General features: G+C 55.9%; 1 protein-coding gene and 1 long non-coding RNA gene across 6 annotated transcripts in view; one reads left to right on the top strand and one right to left on the bottom strand.

The window, feature by feature from the left end:
• Nucleotides 1–14,654, top strand: part of RFX2 (regulatory factor X2) — a 90,650-nt gene that overhangs the window by 71,543 nt on the left and 4,453 nt on the right. For all 5 annotated transcript variants that reach the window (XM_069591368.1, XM_069591370.1, XM_069591367.1 and 2 more), the window contains 9 exons: nucleotides 2,765–2,946; nucleotides 4,145–4,264; nucleotides 6,358–6,473; nucleotides 7,398–7,516; nucleotides 7,806–7,915; nucleotides 8,175–8,329; nucleotides 9,380–9,477; nucleotides 10,436–10,585; nucleotides 11,363–11,571. In XM_069591368.1, coding sequence (XP_069447469.1) covers nucleotides 2,765–2,946; nucleotides 4,145–4,264; nucleotides 6,358–6,473; nucleotides 7,398–7,516; nucleotides 7,806–7,915; nucleotides 8,175–8,329; nucleotides 9,380–9,477; nucleotides 10,436–10,585; nucleotides 11,363–11,571 — 1,259 coding nt within the window. The remainder of the gene's footprint in view (nucleotides 1–2,764; nucleotides 2,947–4,144; nucleotides 4,265–6,357; nucleotides 6,474–7,397; nucleotides 7,517–7,805; nucleotides 7,916–8,174; nucleotides 8,330–9,379; nucleotides 9,478–10,435; nucleotides 10,586–11,362; nucleotides 11,572–14,654) is intronic.
• LOC138441022 (uncharacterized) lies at nucleotides 1,939–5,449 on the bottom strand. Its single transcript, XR_011257204.1, has 3 exons — nucleotides 5,244–5,449; nucleotides 3,778–3,877; nucleotides 1,939–2,776 (listed from the first exon to the last, which is right to left on the bottom strand). It is a non-coding gene; the product is annotated as an uncharacterized lncRNA (long non-coding RNA).

Here is a 14,654-nt window from a genome sequence, read left to right on the forward strand (position 1 = left end):
AGCAGTAATTTGGTGGCAGGAAACGAAGAACAGCTGTTTTGGAAGAAGGAGGCTCTGGGGATGGAGACACCATAGCCCGCCAGGGTGTCTGCGGCCTCTGGGTGTAGCCACACTTGCCAGGCACACACCACGCCCCAGGGCTGCCCCTCTGCTGTCCCCCAGTCTGTCTGGAGAAGGCCCCAGTCTTGGGTCCCTGCAGAAATGACCTTGGCCTACTGCATAATCTACTATTCCTCCCCTCGGAGAAGGACCCGCTTTTAGGTGAATCATTCAGATTATATGACTTTGTTTTTTTAATCAAGAAACACATGTCGTAAAAAATGATTTAACCTTCAGTAGTGGCACCGTGACAGGGCCATGCCCTGCAGTCCGGGGTGGGGCTGGGCTGGAACTGGCAACTCTCGGGGTTGGTCCTCTGCCCAGAAGCTGCTCCAGGTCACGTGGCAAATGCCTCCAGCGGTGGTTGAGGTTGGACTGCTGTGTTCTGGAGTCTCTGAAACCCCCTCACCACTCCCCTCAGCTGCATCCTCAAGTATCCAAGGTGCCTGCCTGCCTGGAGGAGCAGTACCACACAGGTGTTCAGGGCTGGAACCTGAACCCCACCCGAAGCCCACACCCGCCTCGCCTCCCGCCATCTTCCCAGCTCACCTAGGACAGCGAGGTCCTGCTGGGGGCTCTACCTTGCCTTCCCTCTTCCTGCAGCCACACCCAGTGCTCCAGGAGTGCCCCTTCAGAACCACCCGGAATCGGACGACTCCTCCCACCCCTCCCACCACGGCCACAGCCTCTCACCCCACCCCCAGCCCCCAAATCTCCCGGACATTGTAGCAGAGGCCTGCTAGCCAGGCATTGCTCAGCTTCCAGGCCCTTCTCATGGCAGCTGCCAGAGTGGTCCTGCTAAAAACCTGGGTCAGGCCCCACCCTTCCTATGCACACAGACTTCCAGGGCTCCCGCCTCCTTAGAGTAAAAACCCGAGGCCTCCCCGTGGCCAAGAAGGCCCTGCACGACCTGCCCCATCCCCTCCCTGCCCTCCCTTTCTCCCTCTCTCCCCCTTACTCATTCTGCTTCAGCCACCTGGACCTCCCCACTGTTCCTGCAACACACCAGGCACAGTCCTGCCCCAGGGCCTTTGCATACGCTGTACCCTCCGCCTGGGACACCTTCCCTCAACTCATTCCCTCAGCTCCTCCCCACTGCCCCATCCCTCCAGCTCCCAGCTCCCTCTCCTGGATTTTACTCATAACAGCACCAGCTCTCATTTTGAGCATTTTACTTATTTTTTGTGGGTCGATCCTCCAATGAGAATGGGCGCTTCCACAGGGCGGGGGGCTTTTGTCTATTTTGATCACAGTTGTATCCCCACCACCCAGGACAGGTGGGTGGATAAATGTGTGGGCTCAGTCACTTCAGTTGTGTCTGACTCTTTGTGACCCCATGAACTGTAGCCCGCCAGGCTCCTCTGTCCATGGAATTTTCCAGGCAAGTACACTGAACTGGGTTGCCATTTCCTATTCCTGAGGATCTTCCCAATCCAGGGATCTAACTGGCGAATCTTGCGTCTTCTGCATTGACAGGCAGATTTTCTACCACTAGTGCCACCTGGGAACCCCGGGTGGATAGATGGATAGATGCAAAGCTGAATTATATGAACAGAGTGAGGGTGGCTCAGGAGCCACAGTCAGGAGCGTTTGCTCCCAAGAGTGGAAAAAATATCCTGAAGGACAGAGGCGCTGGGTGGGTGGGCAAGTCTGGTCATCCAGCCCCTGCCCCCTATTTGTAGGTTAGGAGCACATGTGTTCGGGGGTCCTGTGCCACCAGGGAGCCCAGAGCCAGCGCGGATGTTGGGTTCTGTGGCTTTCCTCATTAAACAAGGGATTTGACCGTATCATCAACAGGAGTGCAATCTGGACAGATCACAAATGTGGCTAAAAACGTACTTTTTCCTGGAAAAGATTCTCTTTATTTGCTACTGACTTAGAAATCATGCAAATATTGGCAGAGAAAATGGCGCAGAATCACCCAGAACCAAAAGGTGATCCTGTCACCCTCTCACTGTGCTTGCATGAGGGTGCTGGGACGCCAGCAGTGGGTTTGCCGTGGGTGAGGCAGAGCTGTGTAGGGAGGAAACTGGGCCTCCTGGTCGTGTAGTGTCACTGATGAGTGATGCTCAGTGGGTGGGGATGACGCCAGGTCGCCGCATCCGGCAGTGTGCCTGCATATACCCTGCGGTGCTTGCTCAGGCGGCAGGTGAGGCTCTGCCTTCATGGAGCCTGTAGACCGTCCCCCAACCTGAGCACAAGACTTGGCCATTTGTCTTCCTCTCTCTCTCTCTTTCTCTTTCTGGGTTGTGAGTACAGGGACATCGGTGATGTTCCCTTACCCTGGGCACCGTGCTGATGCACCGTCGAGCTCGCCTTCGTCCGTCTTTCTCTTGGCATCAGATGATCTCTGTCCCCAAGGGTTTAGGAAACGTTTGGTGTGCGGGACCTGGGGGGCTTTCAGTGATGATGAAGACATGTCCTAAGGTCTCCATCACGTTCAGGTTTTTATAAATTAAGTCAGGGAACCTGAAAGTCTGGCTAGAAATAGAGGGAATAAATGAGTAAACAGAAGCTACTGATTCATGGGTGTGCCCAGGTCTCTTGACCCCGAATTGGTGACAGTAGCCGTGGGTCTCCGGGTCATGTTCGAGGTGGGCCAGCCTGTGACGTGCGATGGTCCCAGTGGGTCCGTGTCAGCATCGGGCGTGTTTTCTCCGTCCAGCTGCAGTGGCTCCTGGATAATTACGAGACCGCGGAGGGCGTGAGTCTCCCCAGAAGTTCACTCTACAACCACTACCTGCGGCACTGTCAGGAGCACAAGCTGGACCCGGTGAACGCCGCCTCCTTTGGGAAGCTAATCCGCTCCGTGTTCATGGGCCTGCGGACGCGGCGGCTGGGCACCAGGTGGGTCCCTGGGGGAGGCTGGCAGCCCCTGACCTGCCTGCCCACCCCCTTCCCTTATCCAGACACCCAGCTTTCAGAGAAGGCGAGGCACCGTCCTCTCCACACACCTGATGTCCACAGCTCCAGGTGTACCTGGACTTGGTCTGAATGGGTAGCAGCCAGGCCAACCCCCGTGGGGAGGGGGAGTGGTCACTCATCTCCTGGGGACAGGACACAGGCTTCCCCTCAGCTCTCTTTCTCCATTTGAAATTTTTCATAGTAACCAACTTTTTAAACAGCAGCCTCCAGGTTGTCTAACAGAGTGGGAATCACCGTGTCTTGATGCTTTTTGCTGAGCCTGGACTGGCCCACTGAGGGCTGCCCTTGGGTGACAGCAGCCAGCGGCTATCATGAGCAGGAAACTTACCCCACAAGAGCAATCAGGTCCTCCTGCTAGAAAAATACAGCCTTGCTATGCTCAGAGCAGGGGCTGGCCCATGTGTGAGGCCACCCTGCGGGCCTTGGCCTGTGGCCTGCAGCCTGCCAGGGTAGGTGGAGGGCTCACCTGCAGCCTTTGTGAAACTGGCATCCTGGAGAGCTCTCTGCCACCTTGGGATCCTTGACAGAGGAGATTCTTACAAATCATGAATGGATGGGGGGAGGAGGGGCAGCTGGGCCCTGGTTTCAGGGACGTGACCACCACTACCCTGGGCCTTTCCAGAAGGCTTCCGGGGCCTCCACCTTCCCAGGGTCCTGGGTGCTGCCTCAAGATGGGGGCTCAGTCCCCGCTATGCGCCTCTCAGCACTGGTTCCACTCACACTTCATGTGGGAGGGGCGCAGATTCCACCTACCTGCCCACATTTCCGGCTCGGGAGACATGGCAGCTCGGGAAACAGGGTGTCTGCAGGCCACATGTCTGTTCCCTCCTAGGCGTCCCTTCTGACCTGTCTCCTTAAGGAAATTGTTCAAAACCCTTTGATCATCATTTCCCCCATAATAAACTAAGGTAGAATCTCCCGGAGAGCAAAGTCTACAGAATTTCCTGAACTTCTCTGACCACGGACCGGTCTGTGAACACTCCCCACACGGTCCAGGGAACATGGGCCCCAAGAGCCCAGGGAGGAGGCCGGGACAGAGCCCCGGTCTCGTGGTTCAGGACCCCGGTCTCGTGGTTCAGGACCCCTGCGGGGAGAGCTGACCCAGATGTTCGGTTCCCAGGGGCAACTCCAAGTACCATTACTACGGGATCCGCCTGAAGCCAGACTCGCCCCTGAACCGGCTGCAGGAGGACACGCAGTACATGGCCATGCGGCAGCAGCCGGTGCATCAGAAGCCCAGGTGGGTGAGCTGCCTCAGGCCAGCCTGGGGACTGGCCAGCCCGCCTGTGAGTTCCACTGGGGGCAGTAGACGGAGGGGGCCTCCGGGCCATTGACCACATCCTGGAGGTGGATGAAGATCAGCCTTTTGCTTCCGCTTGGCATGGAGTGAGGCCAGCAGGCCCCTCCGATGCCCGGCCTTTGTTATGGTCGGTGAACCCGCACAGATCTATCTTTGTCACACCGGGTCCCCAGCTGACGTTAGGGTTCACTCCATGTGTGTACATCCTGTGAGTTTGGACAGAGTTGTAATGAGATGCATCCACCATCATAGGACCATACAGAATAGTTTCACTGCCCCGAAGGCTCATGCCGCTCCTCCTGTTGCGCTCCTCCCCGTCAGCCTCCAGCAACCACTGCTCTGTTTTACTTTGTCCTTTGTTTTCGCCTTTGCATAGTGCCCTAGAGTTAGAATCACAATCTTGCATTTTTCCTCCCTGTCTACAAAGAAAGAAAGAACATTGAACACAGCCCCAGAAGCAGGAAAAAGAGGCTTGTACACTGAAGTCGCTGCTTCTTCCTGACCTTTGGGTCTGATGGCTGGAAAGGCCTGGTCATTTTTGGGAATGTACTCTATGCATCACACACCTACTCGCCTTTTAAAGCAGGAATCAGCAGTTTTTCTGTAAAGGGACAGAGAGCACATACCCCCGGCTTTGCAGGCAGACACTGTCTATGGGGTGTCTTCAGCTCTGTCTGTGTGCATGAAAGTCATTACACACCAGGCATGAAGGAACAGATGTGGCCAGGTGGGGATCAAACTATATTTCAAAACAGGTGGTAGAAATGGCCCTCTCACCACCCAAGTTGGAAATACCTGGTTCAGGGCCCCACTGGAATGTCACCTCCCTGGCCCCTTCCAGTCACCCCTCTGCCCCGCTGTGTCCCAAGCCCCTTTCCAGAGTCTACTCAGCTCCAGGGCAGGGGCGCACCCCACTCACCTCCACTTGGCACCTTCGTGCCTTCGTTGAGCTGCATGGCTGACACCCTGTTTTAGCTGCTTAAGGGGTCCCAGTGACTCCCAACTACATGGAGGTCACGGGAGGGAGTCCAGAATGTTCTCCGGAACCAGCAGTCCTTCCTGTTCCTGGTTTTCCCCAGAAAAGGGGTCCAGCTTCCTTTGTGGGGTTCAGGCCCCTGAGAGCACCTGGAGAATTTAGACGCATGTTTCACGGTGACAGGCTTGTGCCGTTGGCATGGGGAGCCCATCCCCCGGTCAGGAGGGCCACGCACATCTGAGCCACATCCTCCCGCCTCCCAGCGAGCCTGGCCCCATGTCCCACAAGGAAAGGAACTCCTACCTCAAGCTGGATCCCCCTTGTTCATCTGGGCTCCAGACAGTTACCCTGGGAAGCCTGTCTCTGTTAGTTTCTCAGTTTGCTGCCTAGACAGGTTGTCCACTGCTTTCTGGCTGAGGGCAAAACAAAGTCTCAGAATTTGCTTCGAGACCATATAAACGTTTGGGACCCTATGTAAAGAAGTTCACTTGTCTTCTAAGAGAGAATTATTAGAATATATACATATAAATGCAACCCAGGGGTCCATCAACAGATGATGGACGAACAAATGTGGTCCAATCACATGGTGGAGTAGTATGCAGCCCTAAAAAGGGAGGGGATTCTGAGCCCTGATACAGCATTGATGAACCCTGAGGACGTGATGCTCAAGAAGAGAAGCCAGACACAGAAGGACACACTGTCTTTTCCACGCGCAGGCGGTCCCTAGAGTCAGATCCACGGAGACAGGCAGTAGACGGGGCCAGAGGCTGGGGGAGGGGATGGGGAGTGAGTGTTTAAAGGAGACAGCGTTTCAGTGTGAGGACATGCGAAAGTTCTGGAGATGGATAGTGGGGATGGTTGCCCAGCGGTGTGAATGGACTTAATGCTGCTGAGCTGTGCATTTGAAAGTGGTCCCAATGGTAAATTTTGTGTGTTCTATTTGACCACAAGTTTTAAAAAATTACACACCCTCTCCAAACCAAATCCTGTCCAGTCCTCCGGCCCCTTCTGGGGAGTGCCGTTGGGGCCTCATGGTGGCTCATGTGTTCCCTGCCAGGTACCGGCCAGCCCAGAAGACGGACAGCCTTGGGGAGAGCGGCTCGCATAGCAGCCTGCACAGCACACCCGAGCAGGCTATGGCTGCCCAGAGCCAGCACCACCAGCAGTACATCGGTGAGCCACCCCCACCCCCACCCATGCCTCCGCCCCTACACCCACCCCGGCACAGGGCCTGTTGGGAAGGCTCCGGAGCCACTCAGCACCTCTGGGGTGGGTTTCGGCACCAGCAGCATCTAAAGGGCTACTTCAGACAGCTTTCCTGCCACCTTTTCAAGTTCGAGTAGACCTCCTTTGTGGAATTGCTGAGGTTTTTGAATTATCAGCATGTGCCTCCCATATTAGTGGATATTAACCCCCCCAAAATGGAGTAAAGTGACCATCAGAAAAAAATAAGTAAATAAAATGAAATGCCCATCGGAAAGAAGACTAGATGTACTTTGGGTCTGACCCCTCAGCCTGGCCCCTCCTGGGGGCCCCGACACAGGGCAGCCTGGCCTCTCCCCTCCTCTTCCCTGGGAGGGTCCCTCCCCAGCCCAAACAGTCACTGCTCCGGAGCAAAAAGAAAGCGTCTTGACTCAGCCCACTTCCCAGGGCAGCCGCGGGAGGTGCACACACACCTGAAGACACGGGGTGCTCTGTGCACTTCAGTGCATGCTTGAGCCCCAACAGAACCCTCCCGAGTTAGGGCCTCCTGGAGAGGCTCTCACCCCAGCCCACCGGCTGCCCCCTTGCTGGTGGGAATGGAGAGCCTGCTGTGTGCTAGGCCTCCTCCCCTCCTTTGTGTGAGTGTGTGTGTGTGTGTGTGTGTGTGGTGTGCATGTGTACTTAACATCACCAGGAGCTGACAAAGTCGTCCCCACCCTGAATCTGAGAAAACCAAAGCTTAAAGGTGGTGTGGCAGAGAGGGAAGCCAGGACTCCATCCTTGGGGCTGCGGTGGGGCCATTAGCACATCCCACCAGCGTCCCCAGCTCGCCGGCCTGGCAGCAGCTCTTGCACGCCGTCCTCAGCCCTGCTGATCCCCACCTTCCTCCCCCAGATGTGTCCCACGTCTTCCCCGAGTTCCCGGCGCCCGACCTGGGTAGTGTCCTGCTACAGGAGAGCGTCACGCTGCATGACGTCAGGGCCCTCCAACTGGCCTACCGGCGGCACTGTGAGGTGACTGCCCCAAGCCCGGCCCCGGGGCTCCGGTGGGCGCCTCCCTCAGCTGCATGGGGCCAGCGCCAGAGTATCCCTGGGTGTCCCTGGTGGGCGACAGGGAGCAGACAGCGCCAGCCTCCCTCCCTGTGGCCGAGGAGCAGATGGACTCTCCCTTTGTTCACCCCATCCCTTCTCATGTTCTCTCTGGGTTTGGAAAGACCCCACTGCAGCCCGGCTGCTTGCCAGTATGTTCTGACGACAGACACCTGCGCACATGGATGTGTTTAACCAGTGCGTTTACTCCTAGGCCACTTTAGACGTCGTCATGAACCTCCAGTTCCACTACATTGAGAAGCTGTGGCTCTCCTTCTGGAATTCTAAATCCTCTAGCGATGGTCCCACCTCTCTACCCGCCAGGTACTGCCTGCCCCTCGGCCCCCAGACGTGGCTTTCTTCACTGGCCCGGGTTTACCCTGCAGACCACCCCCAGACACATGCTCTAGCTTTCCAAGAACTGGCGCTCAGACACCCTCGTGCACTTGTGGTCTCAGGGTGACCACGGGACGGGGAGCTGGCCTGCACCGGGGAGCAGCCTTACCCGGCTCATCTATCCCAGGAGAGCTGCCCCTGAGCCGAAGGCTGACCCGTTTGCCCTGGTGTCCCCTGTCCCCTGCAGTGATGAGGAGCCAGAAGGCGCCGTCCTCCCCAAGGACAAGCTGGTGTCTCTGTGCAAGTGCGACCCCGTCCTCCGGTGGATGAGGACCTGCGACCACATCCTGTACCAGGCGCTGGTGGAGATCCTCATTCCGGACGTGCTGCGGCCCGTGCCTAGTGAGCGCCCTGCCCCGACTAGCGCACCCAGTGAACGCTCCACCCCCTCCTGGCCCCGCCCCCGCGAGCGCCCAGTGAGCGCCCGCCCCGCCCCTTCTTGACCCGCCCCCACCGCGCCCCCACTCATCTGGTCCGATTGATACGACTGATACTCTGGGGACCATCCCAGCGGCCTGTCCCCACTCGCCCCCGTGGCTTCCGGAGGCGGTGACACGCCCACCACTAGGAGGCGCCCGCCTGCTGGCCCCCTACTTAGGAGCTCTCCCTGGGGGCTCCCAGGCCCCTGAGGGTGGGGTCCCCACCCCGTGAGAGTGAGGGGGCCAGGCTCTGAGCCTCATTTCCCCAAGGCCTCTCTGTAAACGCTCGTGACTGTTAGCGCTGGGGAACCTCCGTCTTTTTGATAAGCTGGCCTGTGCTTTTTATGCCAGTGAAAGGAAAATAGCAAAACCATTGCCCTTGTCCTTTGGCCTTGCCTTCCTGGGAACTGTTCAGTGCAGTGTTCTTTTAGAGGCTCTGTGCTAAGGTTTGAAATTGGGGTATCTTTCTTTTTATAACACTGGGATTTTTTTTTTTTTTGGTTTAAAAAAAAAATGTGTTTCATTTATTGCAAGCTGTCTCAAATTTGGAAGTCGGTAGAATACATTTACACACATTTGTGTGTATCCGGGGCTCTCCCCCTCAGCACTGGGGGGGTGTGGAGCAGCATCCCCTACCCACTGGCTGCCAGAAGCCCCCTGGTCATGGTAGCCACAGATGTACCCAGACATGGTCTTACGTCATGTGGGGCAGGGTCGCTGGGGTGAGAACCGCCAGTGTAGACACAGATGAGCAGAGATGAGCGATGCAGGGCTGGCACCGGTGTCAGGGTCCACTCAGTGTTCCTACTCACAGGCTCCCTCGTAAGAGCCCCAGATTCTCAGTCTCTTCTCGGCTGTGTTGCTTGTTCTCGGTGGGGGTGATTCCCACGGCATGTGCATCTCTTGCACTTGAGCTGATTCTGACGGGGGAGGCTGCCTTCCTCACAATTAATACCACGGCTTGTGTCCCCAGGTACCCTGACACAAGCCATCCGCAACTTTGCCAAGAGCTTGGAAGGCTGGTTGACCAACGCCATGAGCGACTTCCCACAGCAGGTCATCCAGACCAAGGTAATGGTCAGGGTCTGGGCCTCCAGACCACACTGGTCACCCCGGGAGCGCCTTGTGCTGTGAAGGGAGGGGACTCCTCTCTGTCCCGGGGGAACCTGAGGGCCCCTGGGCTCCAGAGAAAGCAGGATGCTCCCGAGTGTCCTAAAGATAAGGGGTCCTTCCTGAAGGGCCAGGGATGCCTCTGATGGAGGGCGGGTGCTGGCAGCTGCTGGCCTGACCAAAGGTGTCTTTGCTGGGAGACTTTTGGACTGAATTGGAATAAATTGAATATTTCTCTGCTCACTGTAGGAGGGGGATTCAATCTCTTTGTGGTCACCCTTTTTGCCATAGCCTTGACCACAGATGAGACTATAAAATGTGGAGACGAGGCCTCTTTGTAGAGAAGGGGTGATCACATTCCTATCTCAAGCATGCCTACAGCCTCACACAGGTGGGGCTAGATCTGGGCATTTGGCCTGCCTGTCCCACCCTCAACCTGGAATTGATCCCTGAGGCCAGTGAGTCTCAAACTTCAGGATGTTCAGGAATTGCCTGGGAAGCTGTTGAAAATAATAACTCAGTAATTCCCTGGGGTCCAGTGGTTAGGACTTTGCAGTCTCATTGCTGAGGACCCAGTTTCAGTCCCTGGTAGGGGAACTAAGATCCCACAAGCCACGTGGTGTGGCAAAAAAAATAATAATTAACATGTTTTGAAAATAAAATGGAAGATTTCCACACCCCCAGAGTGGCTGGTCCAGTGGCACCCTGGAATTAGTATTTTTACCATCCGCCCCAGAGAGCTGCTGTCCTGAATTCTGCCTCACTTGTGCTCGGCATCCACGATAGATGCCACTCGATGCATGTCCCTCAGTGATCTTCAGTTTTGGGGTCTTTGTCCCCTGCCGGAACCACCCTTCCCCACCCCTCCTCCTGCACTCTCCCTGAGCAGACACAGGCTCACCCCGTGCCTCCTCCCCAGGTCGGTGTGGTGAGTGCTTTTGCGCAGACTCTGCGGAGGTACACGTCCCTCAACCATCTGGCTCAGGCGGCCAGGGCAGTGCTGCAGAACACCTCCCAGATCAACCAGATGCTCAGCGACCTCAACCGCGTGGACTTTGCCAATGTGCAGGTGACTTCTCCCAGGCACCTCCCCCACCAGAGGCAGGCATGGGAACCCACTGGCTGAGCTCCCACCCGCTAGAAAAATGCAGAGACCCACCAAACTTAGCCCACAGCAAGCTGGGCACCTCACCGGGGCCCACATTTCTGTTGCATGGGAACGGTTGGGGTTGAAGCCCTCCGCAGCCAGTCTGGGACCCCTAGGTTCTACTCTGTGATCATCCTCCTGGCCTCCAGGCGCTGGGACCAAGACCTTGATCTGTTTTCTCTAAAAGTGTGCCTTCCCCGTGCCGTGTTTACGGCTCTCTTCTGGGCTTAGAAAAATACGTGCTGCCGTCAGGTGGGCCCTGCCGCCATATCTATGTCTAGTTCAGGCCCTGAGCTGATCCGTGAAGCAAACACACACACACAGAGGAGCGGCCACTTAGAAACAACCCAATGGGAGCTTCCCTGGTGGTGCAATGGTTAGGACTCTGAGCTTCCAGTGCGAGAGGCACAGGTTCCATCCCTGGTCTGGAAGCGAAGATTCCACATGCTGCTCCAAGCAGCACCCCCGCAAAAAAACCACAAGGCAAAGATGAGGTACAGTCTGAGCTTCAGATGTAAGAAGCCTGGATATAGGCCCTAGGAGCCTGCCAGGTCCCCTCCTAAAATCCTTCTGTCTCTACCTCATGAAATGGGTATCGTGCTGGAAAAGGCCAGGGGCAATGGGCATCTATGCTCATGTGCATCCAGCCGGGGGCCATGCTCAGGACGTGTCGCTGACCCAGAACACCCACGCCCACAGGAGCAGGCCTCATGGGTGTGCCAATGCGAGGAGGGTGTAGTACAGCGGCTGGAGCAGGACTTCAAGCTGACCCTGCAGCAGCAGAGCTCCCTGGACCAGTGGGCCAGCTGGCTAGACAATGTGGTCACCCAGGTCCTGAAGCAGCATGCGGGCAGCCCCAGCTTCCCCAAGGCCGCCCGGCAGTTCCTGCTGAAATGGTCCTTTTACAGGTGAGTGTGCGTGTCATCTCCCAGAGAGCTGGGAAGGTGGAGGGGGCTGAGGTCTACAGACGCAGGCCAGCCTTCGGGACTCATTCCTGGGGGCTCCCGGGGACAGGCCCTCCTGGGACCTCAAACTGGGTTACAGAGGTTTCTGTTTTAAAAATTAATTTTTTCCTTTTAATTCACCACTATTGTTTTAATTAATTCACATTTATTTATTTGTCTGTGCTGGGTCTTAGTTGTGGTGTGTGGGTTCTAATTCCTTGACCAGGGATTGAACCCAGGCCCCCTGCATTGGGAGTGCCAAGTCGTAGCCACTGGACCACCAGGGAGGTCCCAGGTTACAAAGGCTTCTGCAGAGAAAAACCTCCGTTTCTGGCCTCCCTGCTGGGAAGAACACAGCACAAGCCTTTATTTCTGCCCCTAGAGTGTCCCCACAGAGTGAGGTAAAGGAAAGGTCTAGAGAGAACGGGAGGCGCAGATGGTGGCGCGTGAGAACCAGTTAGAGAATCATAGTGAGAGGCTCCAGTGAGGATGGTGACCAACAAAATAGGGTGTGACATGAGTCTCTATCCCCTCACTGCCAGGTGCAGGCAGGAGGCAGAGACAGGTGTTGGCTCCCCACAGAGTGGTCCTGGGTGAGGGGTAGGTGGACCATTGATTATTTATTTATTTATGGCCATGCCACCACTTGTAGGATCTTAGTTCCCCGACCAAGGATCAGGCCCAGCCCCCTGCAGTGGAAAGGCAGAGTCTTAACCACAGGACCACCAGGGAAGTCCCTAGGTAGACCTATTTTAAAATGATGTATATAACTGTACTACAGGCTTCCCAGATGGCTTGGTGGTAGAGAATCTACCTGCAATGCAGGAGATGAGGGGTTGATCCCTGGGTTGGGAAGATCCCCTGGAGGGGGGCATGGCAACCCACTCCAGTATTCTTGCCTGGAAAATCCTATGGAGAGAGGAGCCTGGCAGGCTATAGTCTATGGGGTTGCAAAAGAGTTGGGCATGACTGAGCAACAAAACTGTATTAGAATTAATTAGATGTGTGTGCGTGAATGTAAGGAGATTCTGGGAATGGGCTGGCATGAAGTCTGTATGTGAAGTCTGTACAGTGGGCTGGCGGGCCGGACACTCAGGTGGGAGCAGATGCCGCTGTCCACAGGTGGGACTCTTTCCTCCTCAGGGAAACTTCACTTTTGCTCCCAAGGCCCCTCAGCTGACCAGGTGAGGCCCAGCCCTGGTGTGGAGGCTAAGCTTCTCTAACCTCTAGTCGAGAGATGGTGGACAGCAACCACGGCAACTCCCAGGCTCGCACTGAAATGAATCACTGCCCATCACTGACACGGAAAACTAACCGGCGCAGAAAGGAAACATGAGAGAGAAAAACAGAGGGAGGAAGAAGAATGTGAGAAAGAGGACCCGTGAAAGAAAAAAGAGAGAGAAAAAGACCCGAAGGGATCACCTCATGCAGTTTACTCTCCTGTTGATGGGAAATTTTTTTAAAGAGAGAAATCAGAGCGAAAGAGAATAATAGAACATAATCAAGAAAACATCTCAGGGACTTCCCTGGTGGTCCAGTGGTTAAAACACTTGCAAGGCAGGGGATGCAGGTTCAATCCCTGGTTGAGGAACTGAGATCCCACATGCCTCAGAGCAACTAAGGCTATGCCATAAGTACTGAGCCCGTGAGCCACAATGAAGACCCAGTGCAGCCAAAATTTAAAGAAAGAAAAGAAGACATCTCAGAACTAAGGGCTCAAGTTTCCAAGAGCTGCCGGGTTCCCAGCCCAGTGAAGGAGCCCGAGCCTCCCTGTGACATTCAGACACCGACACCAAGAAGAGCCGATCAGGAAGGTTTTCAGAGAAAAGACAGCAGATCGTATGTAGGCCAGGAGCCAGAGCAGCATTCAGGCCAGGGTGCCGGGGGACAGTGTCGCCAGGAGACCCAGGGAAACCTATTCCTCCCGTGCAGTTCTCACCTGGGCAGACTGAAGCGGGAACCTCAGGCTGAGGAGGACCAGCCCAGAGGGGCCCTGCGGGGCATTCTAGTCCCAGGCAGTGGCAAACACAGGGAAATGAGTCGTTTTGTCACAGTTGAGCCCAGGAAGACCACCAGCTGTTCTAGGCGCTGGACAGCCCATCAGCCCACTATAGCTGAGGGTTCAGATCCCTGTCCACCTGGCAGTCTACCAGGCCCGCTCATTTGCCAACTCTTAGCAGAGCTGAGCAGAGGGATCAGAAGGCTATTTACTATCTGACTCTTATCAGCGTATTCTGACCCCTCAGATGGCTATGCTGGCCCAGTCACTCCCAGTCCCCAACTCCGTCCTCACGTGCTGCCATCCTCAGATCCTTTGCACGGCCCTCCCCTGCCCAGAACGTGCTTTCCCCAAGGAGCCCTGTGGCCAGATTGTCCTCAGGGAAGCCTGCAGGCCTCTCCTGCGAAGTGGCACACCCCTTCTCACCCTCCATCCCCCGCACCCGATCTTCTTCCATTGCCTGTCACCTGTCCTTTGTGTGACTGTCTGTTGCCTATCTCCCCGACATCGGGAGTGTCCCCTCAAGAGCCAGGGTGTTATTCTTGTTCACTTCTGCATCCTCAGCATCTGAATGTTGAATGAACAAATGAATGAACAGGAAAGGGACCGTGAGCCTGATTGGGAGTGTGGCTCAGTTACATAGCCTTTGCGTTCGTGAAAGTTCTTCAACTGACCTTTGCTTCCTACAGTGTTCATTTGGGACCTCTCTGGTGGTCCAGTGGGTAACAATCTGCCTGCCAATGCAGGGGACACTAGTTCAATCCCTGGTCTGGGAAGATTCCACATGCTCGGAGCAGCTAAGCCTGTGCGCCACAACTGCTTAAGGCCACGTGCCTAGAGCCCATGGTCTGCAACATGAGAAGCCACCACAGTGAGAAGCCTGCACACCACAAGCAGAGAGTAATCCCTGCTTGCTGCCAACTAGGGAAAGCCCATGAGTAGCAACAAAGACCTAGCACGGCCAAAAATAATAATAAATTTTAAAAAAATAATGTGCTCCTCTGGACGCAGGCACTCACCACCTGGTGCCTCCTAGGGCATCTTGGAG

Source organism: Ovis canadensis, chromosome 5 (assembly GCF_042477335.2).
Source record: "Ovis canadensis isolate MfBH-ARS-UI-01 breed Bighorn chromosome 5, ARS-UI_OviCan_v2, whole genome shotgun sequence".
Taxonomy (NCBI): domain Eukaryota; kingdom Metazoa; phylum Chordata; class Mammalia; order Artiodactyla; family Bovidae; genus Ovis; species Ovis canadensis.